General features: G+C 40.4%; 1 protein-coding gene across 1 annotated transcript in view; it reads left to right on the forward strand.

The window, feature by feature from the left end:
• Window positions 1–110: 110 nt before the first annotated feature.
• The window catches only part of LOC133020478 (striatin-like), a 28,132-nt gene continuing 15,685 nt past the window's right edge, over window positions 111–12,557 (forward strand). Inside the window, exon 1 of the mRNA XM_061087050.1 lies at window positions 111–450. Coding sequence (XP_060943033.1) covers window positions 241–450 — 210 coding nt within the window. The 5' untranslated portion in view covers window positions 111–240. The remainder of the gene's footprint in view (window positions 451–12,557) is intronic.

Below are 12,557 nucleotides of genomic sequence, written 5' to 3' on the forward strand. Positions count from 1 at the left end.
CACAAGCAGAGGCTGTTCCTCCGGGGAGTCTGGGTGAGCGAATCGAGCGCCTCCAGAAAACCCGGTGTGGGCGTGGCCGTAGTTGCTGACGTCATTCAATGACAGCTAGCTGTCAGAAAGTGAGTTCATTCCCCTGAGCCGAGGAGACGGAGCCGCCGTCGACGGGTTTCTGCGCTTCCCTCGGTATCGAGCCCCCGGACTCAGCGAGACAGCGGACGGACATTTCGACCGAGCCCGGCCATGGACGAGCAGGCAGGGCCCGGTGTATTCTTCAACAACAACAACTCGGTTCTATCCGGCGGTGGGAAAGGACCGCTGCCCGATGGCGACGCTGGGGAGGCGGCTAGGGCGCAGTACAGTATCCCGGGGATCTTGCACTTCCTGCAGCACGAATGGGCCCGTTTCGAAGTGGAGAGGGCACAATGGGAGGTGGAGCGGGCCGAACTACAGGTAAAAAACCACCACGTTTAACGTACACAGGGCCACGCGTTAGTGGAACCACCGGGGCCCCTTTGGTAGCACGCGTTGAGATTCTGTTTTTGATTGTTCTGCTCACCAGGCTAGCTTGTTAGCATTAGCTCGGGAGCTAAAGGAGCTGCAGCGCCCCCTTGACCCGACTGCACGACGACTGTTTGAGACCTCTTCTCGGAGACTGGCCTCGCTGAACTTGCTCTCTGCTCCGAGGAGTTGAACTTTTCGAGTACATGCTCCAACAAACATGTGGAATCGAACCACCAACCTTGAGCTACAACCACTATCAAAGTGGTGTCAGCGTAGTGCTAATGCGCCTGTGTAGAAACCCAACGGCTGACGTTACTTACAGCTAAATGTACAGCAGCTCGTCTCTGAACCTAGATACAGACGTGAAGGAAAGGTAGCTGGTGTTTTAAGGTTGTGGGAGCTGAAAGACAACACACTCCACCGAACAGCCTGTGGACTCATCATTTATTGTTTTTGAATCCGGTCTTAAGCTCGCTGGCCATGTCGCCACCACTACTGAAGAGAAAATCTGAAATGCTGTTGCATCCGTCTCTGGTAAAGGTCAAAGAGCCAATTAATCCTATTAATTGGTCCTCTCCGGATAATATATATCACCCTGACCTGGTCACTAAACACTCAAGTACTCAGATACTTAATAAATAGAAGTATGCAGTATCCTGCTGTACACTACACATTTTTAAAGGGAAACCTGATGCTTAATGTTAAGTTTGCTTAAACTGGAAGTCAGTGTCTTGCAACTTGCCAAGGTCACTAGAATTCCTTGTTTTGATATGGTTTCTAGGTGAAACTTTGTCTGCACCAAGTTTAATTTTGATTGGCTGTGTAGATATTTTACAGGTTTGATATCTCTCTATGAGTCTATTCAGTCCTGTATTGGTCATCTTTGATTTATTTGTGAATATGTAATTCTTGCGTGAGTAAATATTTTAACCCTGATTGCGATTTATGGCTCAGTTTATAATATTTGAGGCCCTAAGACTGGTAAATTTGATGCTTTAACTGATCAGTAGTTACAGAAGGAAACTGTCATCACCAGTCAACATGATCTCTTCAAACTAGTGTCTACAAAAAGTATCTATAGTAAAGAAAATGACCTTGGACACCATGTTCCAGACTGTTAATTTAACCAGAATTTGAGCAGGTATCGTTACAGCATGTTTTTGGTGATTTCCATCATTTCTATATGTGTACTATATGTGTGTGTATATACTGGATTGCAGCGAAGAGCAACACTGACTTTTGGGGCTTGACAGCAGGCAGCTCCACTGACATTCTCATCTGAACTTACAAAGGGACTGGGTGGGAGACACTGCATTGTTTTCAGAACGGTGGCGTGTAACTCGTTCACTGTGGTAGGGGTTTGACTCACCAGCCTCATGCGGCACTCTCGGTCTGGCCTGTGTATTAAGCTTCCTGTCTGCTGTCATGAAGCAAGCTCATCAGCAACTGCGGCAGAGCACAGTGAGGTTGCTACATGGCTTATTGGGTGGTTTGTTTGTGGCGGCAAAATGGTGCGCTCAGTTTGAATCTTAGTTGTTTTTTATTAACTCTTGATGTTTTGAAAGTAATTTGACCTCCAGGAGACTGTTTTAAACTCCTGACTGTTTTGTAAATCACTGCATCAGGACTCTCCTGAAAAGAGCATCTTTTTTCTGTGCCAGTGCTGCCCCGTAGCAAAGCACTATTGCACATTGAAATGTTTTGAAAGTGCATACAAGATTAAGTTTACTTTTGGGATTTTAACATATTTTATAAATATTGCTTACTGCAAACATATATAGTGCTCTGCTTACCTACAGAGGGTATTTGCGGATTAATATTCAGTGTAGGGACCACTGCAAAGAAGAAAGACAGTTCAAGAAATACACCTAAAAAGGGATGTATGAATAATGATGAGCTGTCATGGCCCTAGAGCGTTAGCAGTGTTTATCATCATGTTCACACACGTTTTAATAACAGAATCAATAGTGAGAAGTTAATCTTCCACTTTTAATAAAGAAAAACATTTATTGTTTCAAATAAAATGCCTTTAAGATTTACACAGAGTGATCTCACAACCCTGTGAACACTCTGTTTCCTCTCAGGGTGTTTTTTCCCTTGTTGTTTGTACGGACGTTGGATGGGAAACAGTCGAAGCTGTGTCTTATGTCCGTGTTTGGGAGGAAGGCGAACACCAGGGCTTGTAGGAATGTCGTCGAGTCAGGCTGTTAGGTCATGCTCGGAGCCACTCCTCTCTGCTGGAGCTGTACAGTACACCAACTGGTCCCTCTCATGTGCTGCGTATGTATAAATGCATAGGCTGCTGTCATTCAGGATTAGAGTCCAGCTGAGCGGTCATTGACAGTCAATTGATTGACTCAGTCAAGCTGATTTGCCCAGCGAGCTATCTGTTACACTTCCAGTCAGTCTGTCGGATGTCATCCTGGTAATGAGAATAACTAGGGCTGAAACGAATGATTATTTAATTATCGCTTAATCACTTCACTCTTTGGTCTTGTATGCTGTCAAGTGTATATAGTGAAAATAGCCTTAAAACGTATACACACGGGATTGTCGCTCTGAGTCTAGTCAGATCAACAAAACCCAAAGATTTTGGGTAACAGAAAAACTGAAGCTAGAACAAATCGCGTCTGCCATTTTAGCCCGACACAAGACTTCAACAACTATTTGCTGCTAATTATTTTCATGATCACCTAATTTGGTAATTGTGTATTATATTCAATAACATTTCATGGTGAAATATAAGTTTAGTAAGTATAAGTAAATATCCAAATTGTAGTAGCAGAAAGCAGAGAATACAATTTTGAAATAAAAAAGACTTGTATGTATTTTTATATCACAGTAGTTAAATTGATGTGTATCTGCTGTTTCCTTAATCAACTAATCATTTCAAATGCAATTAACTTATTATAAAAATTCGAAATGATTAATTATTTGAATTTAATTTGAGCCCTCAAAATAACTTTATTTTGGCACTGAGACCGGATAATGTGTAATGTTTAAGTAAGTTGTTTAAGTAAATGTTTTATGTAAGTTAGATTAGCGGCACACACCAAGCAAGTGTATTTATTTTTATTAAGCAGTGTATACACAGCATGTTGCCATTGACGTACAAGCACAATTAATTGCACATTGTGGAATTGTAACTGTATCATGTTTGCTATTTTTGTTGTCATCTAAATGATTTCCTGTTAATTTGTGATTGAATAACCGTTTTGTTTTTTGCTTTAAATGTCTGTAGACATTTATGATATAATAATTACCAGTGGAAGATGGTACATTCATTGTATTGAACTGATCTGTGATTGTTATTATTTGTTGCAGTGACATTATTGAGAGACTACGACTGAGGGCTGAAGTTGATTTGCATATTGATATTTCGATATTGATCTATTGATATCCTCCTGCTATACTGAGTAGCATGTATCTTTTCTGGGCCTAAGTTGAGTTACGCCCTGTACAGACCAGGCTCTCCTCCAGTGTGCTTCAACAGCCCTCCAGTTATGGGGAAATCCCTGCTCCATAGGGTATCTCCTTGCCAGAAGTATCTGTCAGCAGCCATAATTTGACACTGGGAGAAGGTTGAAGGTGACTCAGGGTGTAAGATGGCTTCATCTGGGTGCAGACTGAAACATCCACCCACTTATCTTCACTGGACAGAGGCGTCTCCTGTATTTCTGAAAGAAAATCTTTTATCGGGAACAAGATTACGTGGCTCATGTTATTCAATTATTTCTCTCTATGTCTAAGTATAGAATCAGTCTGCCTCGGTTAGATGATTTACTCCTGTGATCTCATGTTTGCTTTCACTCAATGGCAAAGCCTGAGGCATATTTAGCTCAATGGTCCAGCAATAAGTGGGGCTCAACCATGCACAAACATACACATACCATGGCATTCAGAAATTCAGAAATGGGAGTCACCGTCATTCCTCTGTCGATACCACATCAACTCCAATGCTGCAGTTATTTTTGCCCTTCTAGTGTAAACCTCCAAGTGGGAAAGTACAAAAAAGCAGAGCAAACGCTTCCTTACCAAAAACTTAAGTACTGGTTACCCAGTATCATGGCTCTCAGATATCAGCCGACAATTGAGGCTCTACCAATGTTAAAAATATACCAGTTTACATAGAAACTAATGCTACACAACAGTTCACATCCTATCTCATGTACCAAGTGGGTACAGTTCACCACAAGACTCTGGTGATGTTCCCCATAAGCTCAACAAAGACAGTTTCTGCGGCTCATACCAAAGATTCACTGTGTTTGTATAGTAGTAAGTTTTTGCAAAGAGCTTGTGCTTTACCTGTGAGGGAGCCTGGAGGGAACCATATTTATGAAGTCAAACCCAGTCCTCTGAGCTTTGCTCCACTGTCCCCGTTGGACTCACACCAGAGCCTCTCCCTGTGCCCTGTTGGCCTGTTAATTCCACTCTGCTTCCTCCATTCACACTTAACAGCCCTCGTCTGTGTACGTGGGTGTGCAGGACAGCTGCCTGGCTCTACCACAGTCGCCTGCCCTCCCCAGTTTTACAGTAAATCTTAGGTCATTAGTCAGTCAGAGTTGTAAACTGCTGTACTCACCAGATCAAACTGCTGTTATCTCGTGACGAGATGTAATCTAGCTTGTTCTTATTGACCTCAACCAAGGAGGTTATGTTTTCTTTTTGTTGTTTGTTTGTCTCTTAGTTAGCAGGATTAGGTAAAATCTGGAAAGATTACAACGGAACTTGGGGGAAGGTTTGGTATGGGTCAGGGAAGAATGCATTTAGTTTTGGTGAAGATCTAGATCAGACAAATGACCCGGGAATCTTTTTTCCACATTGCTTCAACACCTCTTTGAGACAGGACATTTTTCAATTTATTCGTATATTCCTCAAAATAATTCATTAATCTTGATGGACATGTTTAATGGACTAATATCCACGAGTGCTTGTAATTTGGTGCAGATCCAAATAAAAATCTGGATCTAGTGGATTTAAATTTTGTTTCATGGAGAGTGTTGGGCCTTGGTGGAGGTATACACTCTACTGAGTTCCATTCTAGTTTACTCTCTTTGATAGCACAGTGTTGTGTTTTTTGCTCTTAATTCAGTTATTAATGCACAATGGTCTTTTTTGTCATACTTCTACATACATTCCATGCTTGGGACACACAAGATAGCCAGCTTTTGTGCCAACCTGCCATGCTAGCTATCAATACAATGCTGAAGAGAAGTACACAGGAAATGGAAGCCACAAACCAAATGAACTCACACAGGGTTAGACAGCTGCTTCTGCCTCCCCTTTTGCATCAACATGGTCTGATTGGCTAGCGCATGGGCTTGAGTTTTTGTTTAAACATGATTTGATTGGCTGATGCCTTCGTTGCCACATGAAACGTTCTCATCAACTTCTGCTATATGCACCGTGAGCAACACAACGCAAACTGATGCAACGGAACCATATTGCAGTTCAGCTATGCATGACATCAACCCCATTCAAAGTGACTGAGCAGCATTCCTGTTGTGCCCAGTTTGTAATATGAAAACATTCATCTCGGACAGCACCTTTTTCCATTTCTCTGAATTATTATTTGCTAAAGAGAACAGCTCTGTAAGATATTATTTTTCACATCAATACAAATTCCATCTCTTAATAATCAATGCAAATGCACATTGTTGCTGCCGGTGGCTGGTTACTGATAACAAGATTACACTTGACACATTATACAACGTCAGACTTATCCCTATAAATCTTTTTTCTCCTCTCTAGCAAGCAACTTAACTCTCCAGATTGTAAAGCTGTTGTTTGAACATGGTTCTTCCAGGACCACACCTTACAGTCAAACAAGCCATTTGTCAGAGAAACTGCTGATGCCAGAAAATGTAGCTCCTTGCCTGCATGCGTGAGTGTATGCATGTGCGCCATGAGCCTTATGTAATATTCATGCAGCATCATGGGATGCACCACCCGTGTCCTCAAGAAGCCTGATGACATGGTGCATTTTTCAGCATCTGCAATCATTGCAGCTCTTATTGTTAATAACATAACTACATCTATAACTTGCATTATTATTACTGTCATAACAACCAGCCTGGCAGTGCTTAAACAGTAGAGCTTCACAACTATCTCTGCCCCACCCCATTTTGTGTCTCTTCCTCCCCCACCACCTAAACCTCCTCCACTATCTTTCTTGATCCAACCCAACCATTCGAGGTAGAATCTGGTTCTGTTGGAGGATTCTTTCTGTTAAAATATACGTTTTTTAAAAATCTCCTTATCGTGGCAACTGTCGGGTTCCTCTATAATACTGTAAGGTTTCAACCTGACTATGTAAAGTGCCTCGAGATTACATATGTTGTGATTTGGAGCTGTGCAAATATAACACAATAGAATTGTTTGCACTCCCTGTAAGGTAGCACTGTGGTGTCAGCTTGCTGTGAGCTGTGTCACGGCAGAGTGTGAAATGAAGCTCATGTGGAAACTCGTGATGAGATGAGAATAACAAACCCGTGTCTCTGTCAAAGTTTAGGGAAAGAGAGAAGATGTATGTTTGACTGTGAGGAATCTCTGGGATTGTAAGGGGTTTATTTAGTTTTCTGGGTGTTGTAAAAGAGGGGAGGGGCAGAGCTCGGCTCATTCCAGATAAGTGAGCAGAACTCTTTACTAAATCAGAGTTTGAGCTGCTCACTGTCTCACCCTGACCCTCCGAGCGATAGTTAATGTGTGCCTGTGTACGTGTTCTTTGTGGATCGATGTGCACAGACTACATTTGAAGAAGTGAGCTGCAGCCATGCAACGTGCTTCTTGTGTGTCTTAGGCGTAGCAAAATACAACAAATCATTAAACTATCTGGTTTGTTTACTCACACACCCAACAGTCGGGTAAATGATTGTGTACATACAATCAGTGTAGAGCCTTTTTTGCATACATTCCCAGACAGCATGTGGTTGTCGACCTGTCATAGTGGTGAAGAGACAGCTGGGTGTTACACATAAGTTAGTTTTATTGAGAGCAGTATTGAACCTTATGATTTCTCCATCAGTACAATGCTAAAAAAAAATCTGGATTTGCCAGAAAACATATCTATATGAATTTAGGATCCTCAATAAAGTCTTTAGAAGGTTTTAAAAATTACCAAAAGTCTCATTTACGTCATACAAATACAAATGTATATACATAAATGCATATTAAACTGAGAATGTTGTGATAGTAGATTGTGTCGCAGGATTGTTTGTGAAGCTTCAGTCAGCACCATCAGAATTACAAGTATTATCATTACTGCTAGCAAGTTTGAACTACTACAAGTTTGAACAGACTTAAATTAAATAAAATAATTAATTAATTATTCCTCTGAACTTGGTCCATGTTGCATTAATTTAAAGGTTCAATTCATACAATTTAGATGACTACACATATTTTATATTCAATTTCTGCCAATAGATCCCTTTCACTATAACCATACAAACTGGACCTTTAATTATTCATATTAGAAATGATTGTGATGTATTGCTGGAAAGTAGAGAAAAAAATGTTAACAAATAATTTTAGGTCACATCATCCCTGTTGGTTTTCCTTCATACTTTCCATCGTACTTTTGGCTGATATGACTGTGAATTCCTATCATATTTCATTCAGTGTGGTATTCGTCTCTTGTGAGTCTTAAGTAGTCTTAAATTGAACTAGGTTAACCCTGAAGAAACTCATATTTCTATGCATAATCTAATTACAGTTTCTTAACTGATTTTCTTTTCTCCTCTTTTTGCAAAGCAGCATTTTTGACATGTTGCAGAGGTGTTAATAATGAAATATCCATATTTAGTATGTTGATGTATGTGTGATGCTATCTTACCTAAAGTTATTTCATTCAATTTAAGGAATAAATCAAGCAGACTAACCTATTCAAAACTGCTGTTTTATTTTAGGATATATAGTGTACATACATTTATCTGTGGTAATGGCTGTCAAATATTGGTGTTCTATTATATTCTTAATTTCAGCCATAAACATCTCATGTAGATCTGTGGTGTTGTTTTCAATGCACAAATGGAAAATACTCTGCTGTAGCCACATTACAGTCTCCAGTACTGAAGTCTTGGCTCTGTTGTTTTGCTACCTTTTTTTCTGTTGCTTCTAGTGTAATGGCATGCATGGAATGTACTTGGCTAGTTATCAGGTCGGCCATTGTGGTGCTCATTGGTTTGCGGTAACTGTGAGTGTAAACCTGGTGTTCGCTGGATGAAAGGTTGTTTGCGTTGTAAATGTGGGATTTACACCAGTTGGTTTCCCTCCTTCAGCTCTGACCAGGGTCAAAATAAAGCCAAGCCTGTGTGTGACCATTTTGTTTGTGTGTCAGCCCCTGAAGTCATTGAGTATCCGCTGAATTTCTTTTTCAAATGGAGTGAGCTCAGTTGTTGCCGCGGATGTTTCACAGTGTTCACTCTGTCTAGATTAAATGGCCTCATTGTGTTGTAGACGTCGCAGATGAAAACGTGTGGAATTCACAAATGTCAGACTTTTAAGCTCTTCCTATAAATAGCAATAATATTGTTTGTTGTCATCATAGAGTCCCTGAGTAAAAATAGAATGAAAATGTCCTCTTGTTCCTGCTGTGAAGTAATCCACTGAGAGTTCAGTAGTCTGCATGTTAATGTTTCTAATGTCATCTCTAAGGATGAAGAAATAAAACATTTTTTCTGATTATATTTAAATAGGTATTGTAATATTAAAATTCTACTGGGTGCAGAAAGGGGAGGTTAAATTGTAATATATTTTTAACCATTGAAAAGAGCTAACCTATATGTTTGTGTGTGCAGTTGTATGTCTTTAAATTTGTTCAAATTATGATTAATTATGACTGGAAGCTGCTTCCAGTCTTTTCGTTTTATTAGAAAAGGACAATCGAATTTCAAACTAATATTTGAGTGTGTCAAAGCAGAAGGTATGGGGCGAGACGTTCTTACCTTATCTTACTAAAATACTAGAATTACACTGCGGCTGGAGTTTATTTTCCTCCCTGCCCGGTCTCTGCTGCCTCCTTTTCCTGTTGCTGAAAGGTCCCAGGCTCTGAGATGGATGCCCCATTCTACATGTCCTACTCAGACTGAGGAACCCTTATCCAGCCGCCCAATAATGCAGTCAGTGTGAGGCCGGGGATTAAATGCTTCCTGTGTCTCTTTATGGCCCAAGTTGACTCATTGCATTCCTCCCAAGGTTAATGTTTGATGGAGGAGAGATGGGGAGCCAGAGATTCACAGAGCGGCACTCTTCTCTCTGGCACCGCAGGACACCAGGGGCCAGTGCTTCATGTGGAAAGGAAGTGAATGGTGGCTCACTATCTCCGTCAGAACAGATGTACAGTTTTCATCTACAGTGAAAAAAATGAGATGATGAGCAGTCTCTGTTTCTGAGTATGTGTGTAAAACAACAACCTCTCAAGCTGTTCTTAACACTCTGTCATTGTTTTGGACATGAGTTAGGACTTGTGTTGCCATGCTTCAGCTCTCACTGTGAAAATTTTGAAGAAATTGCAACTCTACTTATTTCTAAGTTATTGTTGTTTATACTCAGCAGTTGTTTTAACATGTGAGCTAGAAAGATGAGCCATTTCAAGCTGAACATGAATTTGAATTTGAAAATAGCTCTGCAATTAGGCTAATGAGGTCCGCGGCCCAGTCGTATGTGATGCCGTTTCAGCCAGAGTAAGTTTTTTTGGGGAGCCACGCTGTCTGGTGCCATCCAAACTCTGATAATGTTCCATATGCAAAATGTTCTTATTTGTGCCCCTTTCTGTGCCCCCCGTCCTGTTCTCCAAAGACATCCTGGCATTTTTTTCATGTAAGGACAATCTATACAACTTTATTCAGGACTTTGACTAATACAAATTTTAGGGGTCCGATGTCAATATTAGATAGTATAGAACGTCTGATGTGTAAATATATTGGCCGATTATACATATACAAAAAATGGCTGTGTAATTTTAAGCTTGATATATTACTGTTGAAATATAAACTTAATTACAAATAAAAAGAAACAGGAATACAACCAAATATGTAGAACTTAAATTAAGAAGATCATTATAAAGTATTTTACAGCATCCTTTCTAAGCCCCTTTGTGAAATTTAAACTGTTTAGGGCTTCCTGTGTTAACACTTACTGATACTGGCTCAAGGTTATGGAAAGTGAGTTTCATAATAAACGTTAACATTATTGCCAACCCTGAATGTATTCGTATTGATCCAGCTGAGGGCAGATGCACATGGAGCAGGATGAATAAGGAGCTTGTGTAGATGTAGAGTGATATATGTGCTGTGCTGACCCATCTTTCTAGAGCATCAGTTGTTGGTGTCTACTCAGGGTGCTGGCATGTGGCTGGTGCCAGCTAAACTTGGTGCTGGACCAGTATCCTAAATCTGAAGGGCCCCTGAGCTATAGCAGGCAGGTTGTTATGAGTTCTTCTGTGGAGAACCGTGGATGTAAGAGATGCTGTTATTAATACAAGGCAGATTGAAGTACTGCCGTGACTCATTGTTGCAGTCAGCAGCAGCGCTGCTTGCTATCCGTGTGAACCTGTGATCCAACCCACTCAAACTCGCACCATCCTCTGCATGTAGAGTGAAAGGCACGGAATGGAGTCAATATTCATTCCCTTTTAAGACATTCACTCGACGTTTTAGAATTTGAGTCATCCCCAAGAGGAAATTTCTTTCTGAAGTTAGACAGGAGCAGTTAGGTGCTGGCGGTGCTTTTCTTTGTCCTTGTTTGAAACTGAGCCACCATCTTGTAACTGCTCTTCTGCTCTTCAGATTTCCTTCACGATTTGTGTTAATCCAAACATTTACTGTTAGTCTGTTTTCTTCTCTTAACTACAAAGTGGCACACAGATGCTACTTTAATATACATTTTTATTTTACAACAACTGAGATGTACTTTAACAGACAGTTTTTTCATATTGAATGTGCTACGAATGTTTAAGTGGATAATTACTTATGAATGATACATGATATCTCCCCCATTCTATCAATCTTCCCACTCTGTCGATGTCGCAAAATGCTGTAAAAAATCCAGTAGGGCGTTATAATGCGATTAAGACTTGTACATGTCTACATAATGCGACTAAGGTCAGAATACTCCACATGCCATTAGTCTGCCTTTTTCAGACTAATGTCTTAACAGGGTTAATATCAGAAAATGTATGTGCGTGTTTATGTAGTCACTGTCTCTTCCCTCAATAACAACCACAGAGGATGTGATTTACTGCTATGTGGCCAACAGTGGAAGACTAGTTGTATTACACTACAAGCTTGGAATGTATGGAATTCAATGAATGTAAAAAGAAGCCTTGCTGAAATCACACATGCAATCAGCAAAGTTGTCCCTGTATGAGTAAAGGTTAAGAGTAGAAAAATTAAAACTGAGATTAGTAAGAAATGGAAATACAAACATCTTTAATTTGACCTGGGAACTTGCCCATTATCTAATGAGAGCCCTCAGTACAAATGACCAGAAGACCAGAATTTTAATTCTTGAGAAAAAACACATGTATAATTCACAGGAACTGTAAGACATGAGTAATATTTACACCACTGGGCTTAAGGCTAATGTTAGCTTTAATGCCATTACAGCTGCTAATGTACATGCTTCTTCCTACCTGTTTCCTGTGATTAGAAAATCAATGTGGATGCTCCAGTATCTTAGTTATGTAGTTTGTTATACCACACATACAAGGCTGTAACTAAACAACGGCAAAAGACTAAGACCACAGTAAACATCTCAGTTTGGGGTATTTTCAAACTGTACATTATACTGTGACCTAACCTCTACCGCCTTCATTATAAGTGAGTGTGTGTAATGTAATGCTGACTCAGACTGAGTGCGTCAACAGCTGCTGCCTGTTACTGAAGAGAGACAGTGATGTGCGGAGGAAAGGAATTTTAGAAGAGGGAGGGTGGGGGGATGTGTGGGAGAGTGAGTAGGTTAGATTAAAATAGAATAGTACTTCTTTTTTGTTTCCCATCATGCCACGCAGGTTGATTTGACTATTTCAGTCGAAACAGAAGTCATTGTTCTTAGATGTT

The sequence above is a fragment of the Limanda limanda genome, chromosome 15 (assembly GCF_963576545.1).
Source record: "Limanda limanda chromosome 15, fLimLim1.1, whole genome shotgun sequence".
NCBI classification, from domain to species: domain Eukaryota; kingdom Metazoa; phylum Chordata; class Actinopteri; order Pleuronectiformes; family Pleuronectidae; genus Limanda; species Limanda limanda.